The following is a 14,428-nucleotide window of genomic DNA, read 5'->3' on the forward strand; positions in this document are numbered from 1 at the left end:
GTGAGTGCAACAAAAACTAACCGTTGGAACCAATTGCTATGTCACCGAATGATTTCTCAATCTTCCGATGCACATATTGGAACATCATGCGGGAGTATCTCGCCAACTCCAAGCAGAGCAAACCTCTGTAAACTTCTTTCAATGAACCTTCTGGTGATCATCAGATCATTTGGTGAAACTTCCATTGAAGCACCATAGATCATCAAATGTTCACATCGGATCATCCAGTGCATGTATCCTATGACTTTTTCACTTCATCACTCTTTAGAAACTTATTCTGGTGTAACCTTCTAGTGATCAATAGATCATCTAGTGAAGCACTATAGATCATCCAGTGTGAACATCAATCATCCGGTGCATGTATCCTATGTGACTTCTTCACTTCATCCGTCTCTGAAAACTTGTTCCGGTGTAACATTCCAATGTTTATCGAATAATCCGATAAACCTTCCAGTGTTCACATCGAATTATATGATGAGTACATTTAGATAGAGACTTATCCAATTCAGTCCAAATTTTACCCTGGCTTCAACGACTTCTTATTACGTGATGTCTTAGGTCTTCAACTTGTATATTAAGACCAGCCAAGCCTAATATGTATCACTACTAGATAACTAATCTAAAAACACTAGACAAGCTATTAAACTCAAATCCTCTTTTTAGTATGGTAAGAAAAAACAAATATATATACACAAGTGATGCTCTCAACACCACAATCACTTGCCTAAATAATATGTTTTTATATCCTCATGAAACTCTTCTTTCACCTTGATGATGTTTATAACCCTAAGTTCATCTTCTACATACATAAGAATAAATATTTGCATACTAGCAAATCTTGTTAGTCTCATTGATCATGTTAACATTAATCACCAAAACATAATTTCAAAAGCGTGAAAGGACTTAGAGTTCATTCAGGGAATGATTCAGGATTTATGTCCCTTTCGTTTGCGAGCCTTCATCAAAACTGCGACACAAGTCAGATAGGAACAATCAGATTCTTGGATGCTGGTTGCCGGTTCCATCTCAACTTCCACATTCGTCCTTTGTTGTCTGATGTGAATTCACTTCTCCATGTCTGGCCTGAAGAATTTGGAATGTACATTACGACTCAATTCCGACAGTTCATCCTGATGAGTACTGCACTTCAGGGAACGAAAACAAAACCTTTGACCTGCAAATTGTGCGAAGAGAAACAAGTGCAATGGAATGCCATGACACAACAGGGTCACAAAAAGAAATGGTAAACAAGTAACTTCATATGAGATCAGAGATATACCCTCAGAGACAATTGGTCATATCACTCCCTTCGGCGTTTGCCGAGGAATCATACGGCACTTGCTATGTTAAGGCCTCATCATCAGGCATCCTTTAACGTTCTTTTTTTCCTTTTTGTATTTCCCCAAATGTGTTGCATAAAATTGGGTGAATGTAGTATATATTTTATAGAAAAATCCACTAACTAGCCAAATTAAAAGACAGAGGAAAGAAGTCATCAGAATCTGAGTTGATATCATGGACAACAGCCATCTTAGTGATGGTTCAATCATCCGGCAGTTTCAGTTCTTAAATTTCAGCAGTGGACAAAGACAACAAAGACTAGGAGGCACCAAATACCAACGGAGTTTCTTTAAAGAAAAAAATACAATCAACAGCAGTTCAGAACGAAAACAAATCTATATGAGACGTGCTGACAATTCTTTATCAGTAAACAAGTAGGTTTCATAAATAGATGATAAAACCCTCAGAACCAAGGTAAATCATAGATCAAGCCTTGAGACTTTGCATGTCATACGGCACTTGCAATACATGACGTTTCCTCATTGGGTATACAAAGGTCCAAATGATGAAGTTACAGGGAGAAGCAGGGAAGCTGGTATAACTCCAATCTATCCAATATATGTATTTGAAGTAGAAAAGATACAAACAAATCATACTTGTCGACAATTTGAAATTCTGAAATGTCAAAATCCTTCTGATGTTGTTAAATTGGAAAAAAAATGTTCCTGAAAAATTATCTAAGATAGGACCAAAAGGATAACTATCTGCAACTTACTAGCAGCTTTTGCAACCTTGTTCCTTGGTTACTCTTTTCCAAGTCATCTGAGTTCAATCCATGCTTCAATGAAGATTTTAGAAAGGAGATGACACAAGACAAAACAACATCCCTGGTTTATTATAACAATGATAATCCACCCATGGTGTAATATGATAATCCCATTTAGCAGCAGAGTAGCTATCCTACATCACCATTTTCTTGTACAAAACTGGAGTTTGGTATCTATTTGATCAGGTAGTTCAGTTTTCCCATCATCTTCTGCCCTCACGCAATGCATCACAAACCTTTGCAGCATCTGCACCATATCCAACATTATGGACCCTTACTATGTTAGCTCCGTTCAAAATCCCAGCTGTCACAGCTGCAACAGTAGCAACATCTCTCTCAACTGGATTGGCACGATTGCATATTTCACCCAAAAATCTTTTCCTTGAGAGTCCCAGTAATAATGGCACATGTGAAGCACCTATACTCATTTTACCCATTTCCCTCCTAATGGATTCCATGTTGAAGAAAAATATGAATTTTAATGCTGTCTTGGGCTTCTTTCTTTGCTGGACCGCTGGCCCATGAGAACCTGTGGTGTCCCGGCCCATTCGGTTTCTCACAAAACCAGCTGGAGCGGCTAGGGTAGAGGATGCGCGCAGGCGAAGAGAACTATGGCGGCTGCGCAACCCTCAGCGAGTTCTTCGGAGTTCGTTGAGATGGAGGGCGCAGAGGTCCCATATCTAGGCCGGCTTCCTCTTCCTGCAAAGGGTAGAAAGAAGACCTTCCCCCTTTCGCTTTCCCACTGTTTTTCCTCTTCGGTTTGGTGGTCATCCGTGAGTTGGAGAAGTTCTTCAGCTCCAATCTGGGTGCTTCGGTTCTTGAGGAGATAGAGTGGGGATTCTGTGTGTTGGTGGTGCTTGGAGCTGTGAAAGCCTAGGCTCGCCCGTACGCGCGGTTGCGGTGCGGTGAGGCACTGTATCTCCGATTTCCTCGTCGACGGCGACTCCGGCGAATAGGATTTCTGGGTCAGCGGCTTTGCTGCCGTGCCCTGCCTCCCTGATTCACTCGTTTGAGTGTATTGCACTGTGAGTATATCCAGTTCGCATATCCTTTCTTTCTCTGCAGATCTGGACATTAGAGGTGCTTGTTTAATATGCTCGGTGATGAATTCGTATGCATAGGCTGGACAGATTTTCAGTACAATAGTTAGTCTTGTGCATTATCTAAGAAATCTGTTTCTATTTGGTGGTCACCGATCTCTAAATCTCTAGAGTGGCTTGGTCTGTTCTGGACAACCGAATGTATGTTCTGGTTATGATGCTGGTATATTACTTGAAGCCTGAGGTGATAGATGATGTATGTACTGGTTGAATGTCTCTTTTGGTTCCTGACTCAGCTGCCAAATTAGTTCTCTGGCCTCCTGTCAGGTTCAGCTGTTGTGCATTCTTACAGGCACATACTCTTCACTCAGTTTGTGATAGCATTTAAACCCAGAAAGATTTTATATCTTCTTTAGATACTGCTCAAGTTCTAGTCTAGTTGTTATCTGTTAATTTTGTCCAGTCAATGATGCAATCTTTAGAACAGTTAGGGAGCAGGATTGTATATGTCCTGGGGCCAACTGTTGTGTTAATTCTGAGAGCTCTTTTATCTGTCCTAAGCACCTATTGTCCAGATTTGGTGATATGCATGGTTATGGAATCTGATAATCTTATTTGTCAGTTGTTCTTTTCAAATGTCCTGTATATTTGTCCTGGATTGTTTTCCTTTTATCTCTGTATATGTGGAATAATATTATTGCTCATATTATCGCAAATATTACAACAATCCAGAAATCCTATCATTGCTTCTGAGATGGCTAGCTCTAGCTCTTCTGCACTCCCACCGTCGTCCTCGGACGCGATTAAGCCTGAGATCTTTGATGGGACCGGCTTTAAGCGCTGGCAGGCCCGGACGAGGCTGTGGTTGATGGAGCTCGGTTTATTCTGGGTCCTCACCGAAGAGCCGCCCGCCCCCCAGGGGGAAGCCGTGCTAGACGAGGTCGAAAGAACGCGTCTTGACGCGTTAAGGGCCCGTTGGGAGAAGGCAAATGCGTCTGCCCTGGCACGTCTCTTGGCTGTTCTGTCGAACAGGCTCTTCGACGTGTACGTGAGCTTCGGGGAAGCGCGGAAGGTGTGGACAGAGCTGAATGACAAGTATGCTGAAAGCGACAACGGCAACGAGTCCTTCATGGTGGCAAGCTATCTGAACTTTCGTATGGGAGATGGCAGATCAGTCATGGAACAAATCCATGAGCTTCAACTGATCGTGCGGGACTTAGGCCAGTATGGCTGTGTCCTCCCGGAGAACTTTCAGATTAATGCCATTCTGGCAAAGCTGCCTACTTCTTGGCGTGACTTTGTCACTGCACGTCGGCATTTGAAGCAGCGATTGACTCTTAATGAGCTCATTGCTGCTATAAATGTCGAGGAGAAGTCCAAGGCAGGCTATGGTGGGGGGAAGACGTCTGCTCAAGCAAACCTTGTCGAACACAAGAACCATCCTGGCAAGAATATGAAGAAAGAAAAGACCAAGCCTGGGTTTTCGGGACCGAAGGTCAATGCAATGAAGAAGAAGAAAAAACCCGAGATTGTCTGCTACGTCTGCGGCGAGTCGGATCACAAAGCCAACAGATGCCGCAATCGTAAAGGCAAGGGGCCAACACCTGAACAGCAGAAGGCAGCCAAAGCCCAAGTGAATGTGGCGGTTGCAATGGCCAATGATACTGGCAAAGGCGACTCCACTAGTGGGTATGTACCTGAGGCCTATATGGCAAATTCACTAACAAGTTGGTGGATTGATACAGGTGCTACAAGGCATATTTGTGCTGATCAGACATGTTTTACTTCTCTTCAGGGCGCAGATGGTGGATCCGTACTGATGGGGAACGGGGTCTCGGCAGCAGTGCGCGGAGTAGGACAAGTGAGCCTGAAGTTGACTTCTGGCAAGACTCTTGTCCTGAAGGACGTGCTGTTTGTACCTGCCATGACGCGCAATCTACTCAGTGGATCGATGCTGTGCCGGCAAGGAATAAAGTTAGTCTTCGAGTCGAATAAAGTAGTTATGACCAGGTGTGGGTCGTTTGTAGGGAAAGGCTATGATTGCGGAGGCATGTTCCGCATTTCTACTCTTGATAGCTCTGCAAACATTTTCTATTCTTCGTATTCTAATAAGAACATTGATATTTGGCATTCTCGCTTGTGTCATGTTAATAATGAAGCAATTGTGCGTTTGAGCAAAATGGATCTTATTCCTTCATATAACTATGATAAGAGCCACAAGTGCGAGGTGTGCGTGCAAGCAAAGCAGCCCCGCAAACCGTTTCATTCGGTCGAGGGGAGAAGCACCTCGCCGCTTGAGTTGATCCATTCTGATCTGTGTGAGATGAATGGAATATTAACAAAAGGTGGCAAGAGATACTTCTTTACTCTCATAGATGATGCTACCAGGTTCTGCTATATCTATTTGCTCAGAACAAAGGATGAAGCATTAGAACACTTCAAAATCTATAAGACCGAGGTGGAAAACCAGCTGGGGAAGACAATAAAAAGACTGAGGTCTGACAGAGGTGGGGAATATATTCCCAGGGATTTCTCCGAATTCTGTGAAGAAAGTGGCATAATCCATGAATTTACACCACCATACTCACCTCAGGCCAACGGAGTAGCCGAAAGAAAGAACCGAACAATTTGTGATTTGGTTAACACCTTATTACAAAGTTCTGGTATGGCTAACTCATGGTGGGGTGAGGCTGTTCTCACAGTAAACTTTGTCCTGAACAGGGTCGCTCCTCGGAATCGCGAGGTAACCCCTTATGAAGGATGGAAGGGGAGAAAACCAAATCTGTCCTATCTTCGTACATGGGGTTGTTTGGCTAAAGTTCATATTCCCCTGCCGAAGAAAAGGAAATTAGGTCCAAAGACTGTCGATTGTGTCTTCCTAGGGTATGCACACCAGAGCACAGCCTATAGATTCCTGGTGGTCCATTCCGAGATCTCAGACATTGCAGTTAACTCTATAATGGAGTCTCGGGATGTGACATTCTTTGAACACATCTTTCCGATGCGAGCAAAGGAGATTAGTTCCCATGATTTTTCAGTTGATAACCATGTTCCTCAAAGTTTTGATGACACAGTTCCTGATTTGGAACCTAGGAGGAGCAAGAGGCAAAAAACGGAAAAATCACTGGGAGATGACTTTGTCACCTATGTCGTGGATGATGAACCACGAAACCTTTCAGAGGCATACGCTTCACCAGAAGCGGAGTACTGGAAGGAAGCAGTCCGTAGTGAGATGGATTCGATCATCTCTAACGGAACCTGGGAGTTGGCAGACCTCCCAGTTGGATGCAAGCCGGTTGGCTGCAAATGGATCTTCAAGAGAAAGCGGAGACCTGATGGTACTATAGAAAAGTACAAGGCCCGATTAGTGGCTAAGGGTTTCACGCAAAAGGAAGGAGAGGATTACTTCGATACTTACTCTCCTGTAGCCAGATTACCTACTATCCGCGTGCTCTTAGCACTGGCAGCTTCGCATAATCTCCTTGTGCATCAGATGGATGTCAAGACTGCTTTCCTTAATGGAGAGCTGGACGAGGAGATTTATATGCAGCAGCCAGATGGATTCGTGGTAACAGGACATGAGCGTAAAGTATGCAGGCTAATCAAATCCCTATATGGTCTCAAACAGGCCCCTAAGCAATGGCATGAAAAATTTGATACTACACTGACTTCGATTGGCTTCTGTGTCAATGAAGCCGATAAGTGCGTGTATTATCGCTATGGTGGGGGTCGAGGTGTCATTCTGTGTCTTTACGTGGATGACATATTGCTATTTGGGACAGATATAGAAATGATTAACCATACTAAGTCTTTTCTATCTCAGAACTTCGATATGAAGGACCTGGGAGAAGCTGATGTAATTCTTAATATCAAGCTCCTAAAGGGCAAGAATGGGATAACTCTCAGTCAATCCCATTATGTGGATAAGGTGCTTACACGTTTTGGGCTGATAGACTGTAAGCCTGTAGCCACGCCCTATGATCCAAATACTAAGCTGAAGAAGAATGTAGGTCATGGGAAAGACCAGTTAAAGTATTCGCAGGTGATAGGTTCTCTTATGTACTTGGCCAGTGCAACTAGACCTGACATCTCATATGCAGTATGCAGGTTGAGTCGTTATACGTCCAACCCAGGAGATGATCATTGGATAGCACTGGAGAGAATTCTCAAGTATCTAAAGGGGACAAAGAACCTTGCGATTCACTACTCTGGCCATCCTGCAGTCCTAGAGGGATTCAGTGATTCCAACTGGATCAGTGACTCGGATGATATGAAGGCTACGAGTGGATATGTTTTCACTCTAGCAGGTGGAGCCGTGTCGTGGAGGTCATCTAAACAGACTATCCTTACTCGCTCCACGATGGAGGCTGAACTAGTAGCGCTAGAATCAGCAGCTGTAGAGGCAGAATGGATTAGAGAACTCCTTTCTGACCTGCCGATATTGGATAAACCAATTCCGGCTGTTCTTACCTACTGCGATAATCAAACCGTTCTGGTTAAGGTAAAGAGTAGGAAGGACAATATGAAGTCTTCGAAGCATATAAAACGGCGACTTAAGTCGCTAAGGCATGCATTAGAGACGGGTATAATCGCTGTGGATTATATTCAGTCTGAAAGGAATCTGGCTGATCCTTTCACAAAAGGAATGGCTAGAACAGTCATTCAATCGGCGTCAAAAGGAATGGGATTATTACCCACTGATAAGGTTCACACCGGCAGTAACCTATCCTAGGAGATCGGAGATCCCGTGAACTAGGCTCTAGGATAACAAGCTGTGTGGATGTAAGAGCAATTGATCCCATTTGCTGCTTTGCTCTTCTGTAGGAGAGGATGAGCTGTTAGCTCTTAATGAGTTCAGTACCATATGGTATTAGATGTCGTCCTACAGGACATCTAGGAGAACTCACCTATGTGAGTGTGATTGTGTGGTCGCAATCTCAGAAAAGCAGGGTACTTTTCTGGATGACACTCATGAATCAAGGTACATGGACATGACCATAACGTCCAACCCGAGAGTTAAGGCAAAAGCAGCCTAGTACAGGGTGTTGTTTGTGAGGAGGCTCTCACATCAAGGCTGAGGATCAAGGCTTAGTCCTCCTTATCCTGTGTGAGCCAATTCACATTCAACTAGGTAACATGTTCAAACCCGAAAGGTACTGTTACTCAAATTCTGTATATCAAACCAATAACTCCAACATTAAAATTTGGTGGGGACTGTTGAAGAAAAATATGAATTTTAATGCTGTCTTGGGCTTCTTTCTTTGCTGGACCGCTGGCCCATGAGAACCTGTGGTGTCCCGGCCCATTCGGTTTCTCACAAAACCAGCTGGAGCGGCTAGGGTAGAGGATGCGCGCAGGCGAAGAGAACTATGGCGGCTGCGCAACCCTCAGCGAGTTCTTCGGAGTTCGTTGAGATGGAGGGCGCAGAGGTCCCATATCTAGGCCGGCTTCCTCTTCCTGCAAAGGGTAGAAAGAAGACCTTCCCCCTTTCGCTTTCCCACTGTTTTTCCTCTTCGGTTTGGTGGTCATCCGTGAGTTGGAGAAGTTCTTCAGCTCCAATCTGGGTGCTTCGGTTCTTGAGGAGATAGAGTGGGGATTCTGTGTGTTGGTGGTGCTTGGAGCTGTGAAAGCCTAGGCTCGCCCGTACGCGCGGTTGCGGTGCGGTGAGGCACTGTATCTCCGATTTCCTCGTCGACGGCGACTCCGGCGAATAGGATTTCTGGGTCAGCGGCTTTGCTGCCGTGCCCTGCCTCCCTGATTCACTCGTTTGAGTGTATTGCACTGTGAGTATATCCAGTTCGCATATCCTTTCTTTCTCTGCAGATCTGGACATTAGAGGTGCTTGTTTAATATGCTCGGTGATGAATTCGTATGCATAGGCTGGACAGATTTTCAGTACAATAGTTAGTCTTGTGCATTATCTAAGAAATCTGTTTCTATTTGGTGGTCACCGATCTCTAAATCTCTAGAGTGGCTTGGTCTGTTCTGGACAACCGAATGTATGTTCTGGTTATGATGCTGGTATATTACTTGAAGCCTGAGGTGATAGATGATGTATGTACTGGTTGAATGTCTCTTTTGGTTCCTGACTCAGCTGCCAAATTAGTTCTCTGGCCTCCTGTCAGGTTCAGCTGTTGTGCATTCTTACAGGCACATACTCTTCACTCAGTTTGTGATAGCATTTAAACCCAGAAAGATTTTATATCTTCTTTAGATACTGCTCAAGTTCTAGTCTAGTTGTTATCTGTTAATTTTGTCCAGTCAATGATGCAATCTTTAGAACAGTTAGGGAGCAGGATTGTATATGTCCTGGGGCCAACTGTTGTGTTAATTCTGAGAGCTCTTTTATCTGTCCTAAGCACCTATTGTCCAGATTTGGTGATATGCATGGTTATGGAATCTGATAATCTTATTTGTCAGTTGTTCTTTTCAAATGTCCTGTATATTTGTCCTGGATTGTTTTCCTTTTATCTCTGTATATGTGGAATAATATTATTGCTCATATTATCGCAAATATTACAACATTCCAAGCCCATAATTACTTCAAGGTTATGTCCGGATTTCTTGGAGAACCCAATGCCAGGATCAAGAACTATCCTCCACAACGGAATCCCAGATAATTCTGCTTCTCTCACCTGTGTATATAGCTCAGAAGCAACTTCCTTGCAGACATCACCATACTGTAAATTCTGCTCACTCTGCATAGTTGATGGATCTCCCCTCATGTGCATTGTAACATATGGAACTCCCAGTTCAGCTGCCACTCTAAGAATTCTTGGGTCAAGCTGTCCACCGGATACATCGTTGATCATGTGAACTCCTCTTTTCACAGCTTCAGTGGCAACTTCCGCATAGAATGTATCCACTGAGAGCAACTTGCCCTCCATCTCGGGAACTTTTGTGATCTCATGTAGTACAGGAACCAACCTCTCAAGCTCTTCGTTTGGAGATAATCTCTTTGCAAAGGGCCTGGTAGATTGAGCACCAATATCAATGATATCTGCGCCTTCTGAGATTAATAACTTGGCCTGAGAAATGGCAGCTTCCACTTGTTGAAATTTACCTCCATCACTAAAGCTATCTGGTGTCAGATTAAGGACCCCCATGACAAGGGTTCTCTCACACCAATCCAACAGACAATTCCCAATAGGTAATACCCTTTTAATACCTTCTGTTCCAATCATAGATTCACCCCCAAGTTTATTCCATAATTCAAAGAACCCGCCACTGCACTTTGAGAGAGAGTGCCAACTTGTTTCGATACCATCATCAGTGGATGTACCTAGGAGGTCAACAAGAGGTGCTAAAACAAATGGCCTCTCATGGATGCGTTCATGCGGCACAATTAGAGTCTCACTATTGATCTTGGAGTTACCATATAGAAGTATGTCTAAGTCGATTGGTCTTGGGCCATACCTTATTCCACCAGTGCGCCCTATATCCTTCTCGATTTCCTTTAGTCTCTTAAGCAACTCGTGAGGTCCCAGCCTAGTTGTGCCCCGAATGGCAGAGTTAAGAAACCGCGGCTGATCGGTCACATAAGCAGGGGCAGTCTCATAGAGGCAGGCATGCCTAGTGATGTTCACGCATGTGCTTTTCATCAGCTGCAATGCCCTGTCAAATGTACTGACTCTATCCCCCACATTGCTTCCCATAGCGATAACAATCTCTTGATCAGCAGAACTGCCCCCAGACGAACATTGCGTAAACGAACGAGCCTTGAATGGAACAGCATGTCTGGAAGCTTTGTTTGAGGATCTCAGAGAATGACTAAGATAAGAAACTGTTAAAATATATGAGGCGGTGAGTTAGAGGCTTAGAGCTGTTCTTGATTGGAAGATAGAGGATTTAAAAGGAAAAAGTTGGAACAGTACCTGAAAATGAATGTGATGGCACTAGTCCTCCACAGTAGCTCTTTGCACCTGAATACATCTTTCTAAGTGACTCCTTAGCGTGGAGGGGCATCGCTGAGCATACGAGAATCAAGAAAGGTAGTGATTAAACCAATTTATAGCCTTGTTGGATCTTCCACGGGAGCATCAATCCTTCACATCTGCTCAGTAGCAGATAAAGGACAAATATGAAGCCTGGGCAAACCTAATTAAAGTTAATAATCATGAGCAAGCTGATATATGCATCATGCACATAAAGTTGACAGCCATTGGCGGACCCAGTATAGGACATGGGTGTACATATGTATATGTACATACTTTGCTCAAAAAAATAATTTTCGCAAAAAAATAGAAGTTAGTAGGTATAGTATATGTACATACTTTGATTTGGTCAGATCGAATACAAACAATGAAGCAGCAAGTAAAAATCCTTTTTTATTGTGGCAAAAAGAAACAGCTTACTACATTAGGATTTGGGTGCTCGGTTTCGCACAGCAGGAAGGGAAGGGGCGGGTGTACCTGATGGATGCTCATCGCCGGCGAAGGGTCCGACGAAGATCCGGCGAAGGGCGGCGCCGCTCGCCCAGTCGTCGCCGCCAGGAAAGAGGGGCCGAGAGAGAGAGAGAGAGAGGCACGGGATGACGGGAGGGGAACGGGAGGAGAAGGCTGTGAAGGCTGCACGGGCCGGGAGGGGAACGGAACGAGAGGAGGGGTACTGGAAAAGCGTGGCCCATTGCGGTATTTTTTTTGGCGGGATATCTTTAATACAATATTTTCTTCGTCTCGAAATATATTTCATTTTAGAATTTTTATTGGTCAAACTTTTTTAACTTTGATCATCAATATATTTCCTTCGATCATAAATATAAGTAATTTTAAGTTTGTCCTAAGTCAAACTTTTTTAACTTTGACCATCAATAGTTAAAAATCTAGATAGATTTATAACATAAGGTTGATGCTACTTAGATATATCATGAAAAATAATTTCATAATATATAACCCTCTCTATTTGAAATTTTATATTTTTATAGAAATTGATCATCAAATTATCACCTTGTAGACCATGTCGATGTCCTAAACTATTTATATTTGTGATCAGAGGAAGTATAAAACATGACATAGATTGATAACATAGATATATTTTACCAGATTCATCATAAAAAGGACTTTCATAATATTTAATCATCTTTATTTGAAATGTCATATATTTATATAAATTGATAGTCGAAGTGTCAACTTGTAGACCGTGTCAATGTCCAAAATGACCTCTATTTTGAGACGAGTATATTATTATAGCCATTTAATACTTATCAAAGCCATTAATTCTAATTGTGTGAGGAGACCAATAACCATCCATGAGCCATTAATGTGATGACAGACCATAAAACAAAATGTAGGTTATTAGATCAACGGACAACCAACTATTAAGTAAAGTAGATCGAATGATCCTGTTGTCATTTATTCGTACTGCATTAGAAAGATAAATCATTCATCGGTGAGGGAGATAACATTTATTGGAGAGGAAGAGAAGAGAAAAGGATGCATAGAAATTCTAAGATACTTACATTTAGCGAATAAATGACCTACATTTACAATAAGAGGAAGTATAGATTTGACTATCATCAAGATGTTAATTACATGAATAGAGATTGATATCTAATGATTGATATATTTAGGCACATGGACTAGCCAAATTTATCTACCAGTAGATATTTTTAGCTAAATTTCTTAATAAAATATATCCAAGCAGAAATTGTCATATCTCGATACATGGCAATAATGTGATGAATAACCTAAATTATAAGTTTTGGTTACAGCTTTGCAAGGGTCCTAGCCATTTCAAGATTTTGGTCTAGCTGGTTCTGGTTTAACATGTTTGTTTGTGATGTGATGATTTTTTAGGAAGAAATTGGAGCTACAATTAGAGCATAATTTAAAAGATAGAATATGTTGTACATCCAATCTAATAATGTTGCGTCCGCCACTGTTGGCAGCCACACTAGATTTAAACTAAAAGTAGATACATGGATAAAGAGGGCTGCCGAGCCGAGTTGGTTCATGAGGATAGCCTCCGGAGCGATCTGCGTTTGATCCCTAAAGGCAAACCTTCTTTATCCACCGGAGGTGCCCCTCAGCTTCTTTATGGCTGGAGGTGTAGGCCTCCTTTATTATAAAAAGAAATATGGATGAGAATAAAGGCAAGATATCGCATTAAGTGCCCCACTATCAAAACTTCGGCACCAAAGTTCCAATCACACACCAAAAAGAGAGTCTGTAATGCAATAATATAAAATTAAAATTTGACACTATAGAAGCATGAAAGGTTCCACTAAAATATGCTTATCGCGCCAGGAGGCAATCCATCAAGTGCTCCAATTTTTATCCCCATATCGGGTAGCCCCAGTCCCAGATTCCATGTAATGAATAGCTATACTACAAGTGTCAAGTCTCTCTTGTCAACCTAAAAACTCCTCGTGTCTGAAAATTAGCTACCAATTCATAGAATCGGAATTAAAAAAGAAATATTCCCACAGTACTCAAATTGAATCACCGTCTAAGACGCTTAAAGATCTCATTCGATCTCAATTCTCAATGTCAAATCTGGTGTGCAATACACAGAATACATCCATACACACTATCTCAATTCAAATTAGATTGAGAAATCGAAATACAGTCATACAAGATACAAAATCAAACCCTAAGATCTGTTGATGCTCAGACCATCCTTGTTAGGCTGAGTCCTCCTCAGCCTCTCCTGCCAGCAAGCAGCCACTCTCCCTGGCACCACGCCTGGGTTGGAGCAGAGAGGGAGACACGTACCCCAGAGCCGTCACCAGTCGGCGATGCTCGGACCCATCCGCTCAGATGAGCGGCGGAGGACAGGGGCGAGAGGCGTTTGGTACGGCCCTTGCTCGGTAGCAAGGCCGAGGTGAGTGGCGGGCGACGGCTGCGCTAGGTTGGGTTCGTGGGCCGAGCGTGGAGGAGACTTCGGTGAGTATGGGTCGGACGCTCCGTTGTCGACGTAGCTCTTCGCTCAAGTCGGGTGCACACCCTACCAACAGGCTGGAAGCTACCACGATGCTTCGGTGTCTGGGCTTAGCTTTGGTTAGCTGCCGCACGTGCACTAAGAACTAGGAAGAATAGGGACTTTTTTATATCTATATTTTTTAAATCGAAAAATTATAAAAATAGACGTTTATTTTGAAAAATCGCAAGACTCTTTTGCCCTTCCAACGAGCAGTAGGTTTAAATTTTTTTTAAAATATTACGTTATATTTATCTTATAATTCAAAATACTATCAAAATAATTATGAAATGTTCTTAAAAAAATTAGTGGTGTAAATGATACTATGATCTAACTCTTAAAAAAATTCAGATAAAAATATGAT

At 42.7% G+C, this 14,428-nt stretch overlaps 2 protein-coding genes and 1 long non-coding RNA gene across 3 annotated transcripts; 1 reads left to right on the forward strand and 2 right to left on the reverse strand.

Moving 5' to 3' along the window:
• Positions 1 to 638: 638 nt before the first annotated feature.
• LOC133892871 (uncharacterized) lies at positions 639 to 2,555 on the reverse strand. The gene is made up of 2 exons (XR_009904414.1): positions 1,280 to 2,555; positions 639 to 1,174 (listed from the first exon to the last, which is right to left on the reverse strand). It is a non-coding gene; the product is annotated as an uncharacterized LOC133892871 (long non-coding RNA).
• Positions 2,556 to 2,848: 293 nt separating this feature from the next.
• On the forward strand, positions 2,849 to 5,081 carry LOC133892869 (uncharacterized). Its single transcript, XM_062333854.1, has 2 exons — positions 2,849 to 4,836; positions 4,943 to 5,081. The coding sequence occupies exons 1-2, from the start codon at positions 3,614 to 3,616 to the stop codon at positions 4,965 to 4,967; spliced, it is 1,248 nt and encodes a 415-aa protein (XP_062189838.1). The 5' UTR covers positions 2,849 to 3,613; the 3' UTR covers positions 4,968 to 5,081.
• A 4,533-nt stretch (positions 5,082 to 9,614) lies between these two features.
• Positions 9,615 to 11,821, reverse strand: LOC133893005 (folate synthesis bifunctional protein, mitochondrial-like). The gene is made up of 3 exons (XM_062333986.1): positions 11,559 to 11,821; positions 11,022 to 11,234; positions 9,615 to 10,930 (listed from the first exon to the last, which is right to left on the reverse strand). The coding sequence occupies exons 2-3, from the start codon at positions 11,110 to 11,112 to the stop codon at positions 9,615 to 9,617; spliced, it is 1,407 nt and encodes a 468-aa protein (XP_062189970.1). The 5' UTR covers positions 11,113 to 11,234; positions 11,559 to 11,821.
• Positions 11,822 to 14,428: the final 2,607 nt, after the last annotated feature.

The sequence above is a fragment of the Phragmites australis genome, chromosome 15 (assembly GCF_958298935.1).
Source record: "Phragmites australis chromosome 15, lpPhrAust1.1, whole genome shotgun sequence".
NCBI classification, from domain to species: Eukaryota; Viridiplantae; Streptophyta; class Magnoliopsida; order Poales; family Poaceae; genus Phragmites; species Phragmites australis.

Coding starts and splice junctions, on each gene's coding strand:
- LOC133893005 (XM_062333986.1), bottom strand. CDS start 11,112: ATGCCCCTCCACGCTAAGGAGTCACTTAGAAAGATGTATTCAGGTGCA. Junction 10,931..11,021: donor GCCATCACATTCATTTTCAG/GTACTGTTCCAA, acceptor ATATTTTAACAG/TTTCTTATCTTAGTCATTCT.
- LOC133892869 (XM_062333854.1), top strand. CDS start 3,614: ATGATGCAATCTTTAGAACAGTTAGGGAGCAGGATTGTATATGTCCTG. Junction 4,837..4,942: donor AAAGGCGACTCCACTAGTGG/GTATGTACCTGA, acceptor ACTTCTCTTCAG/GGCGCAGATGGTGGATCCGT.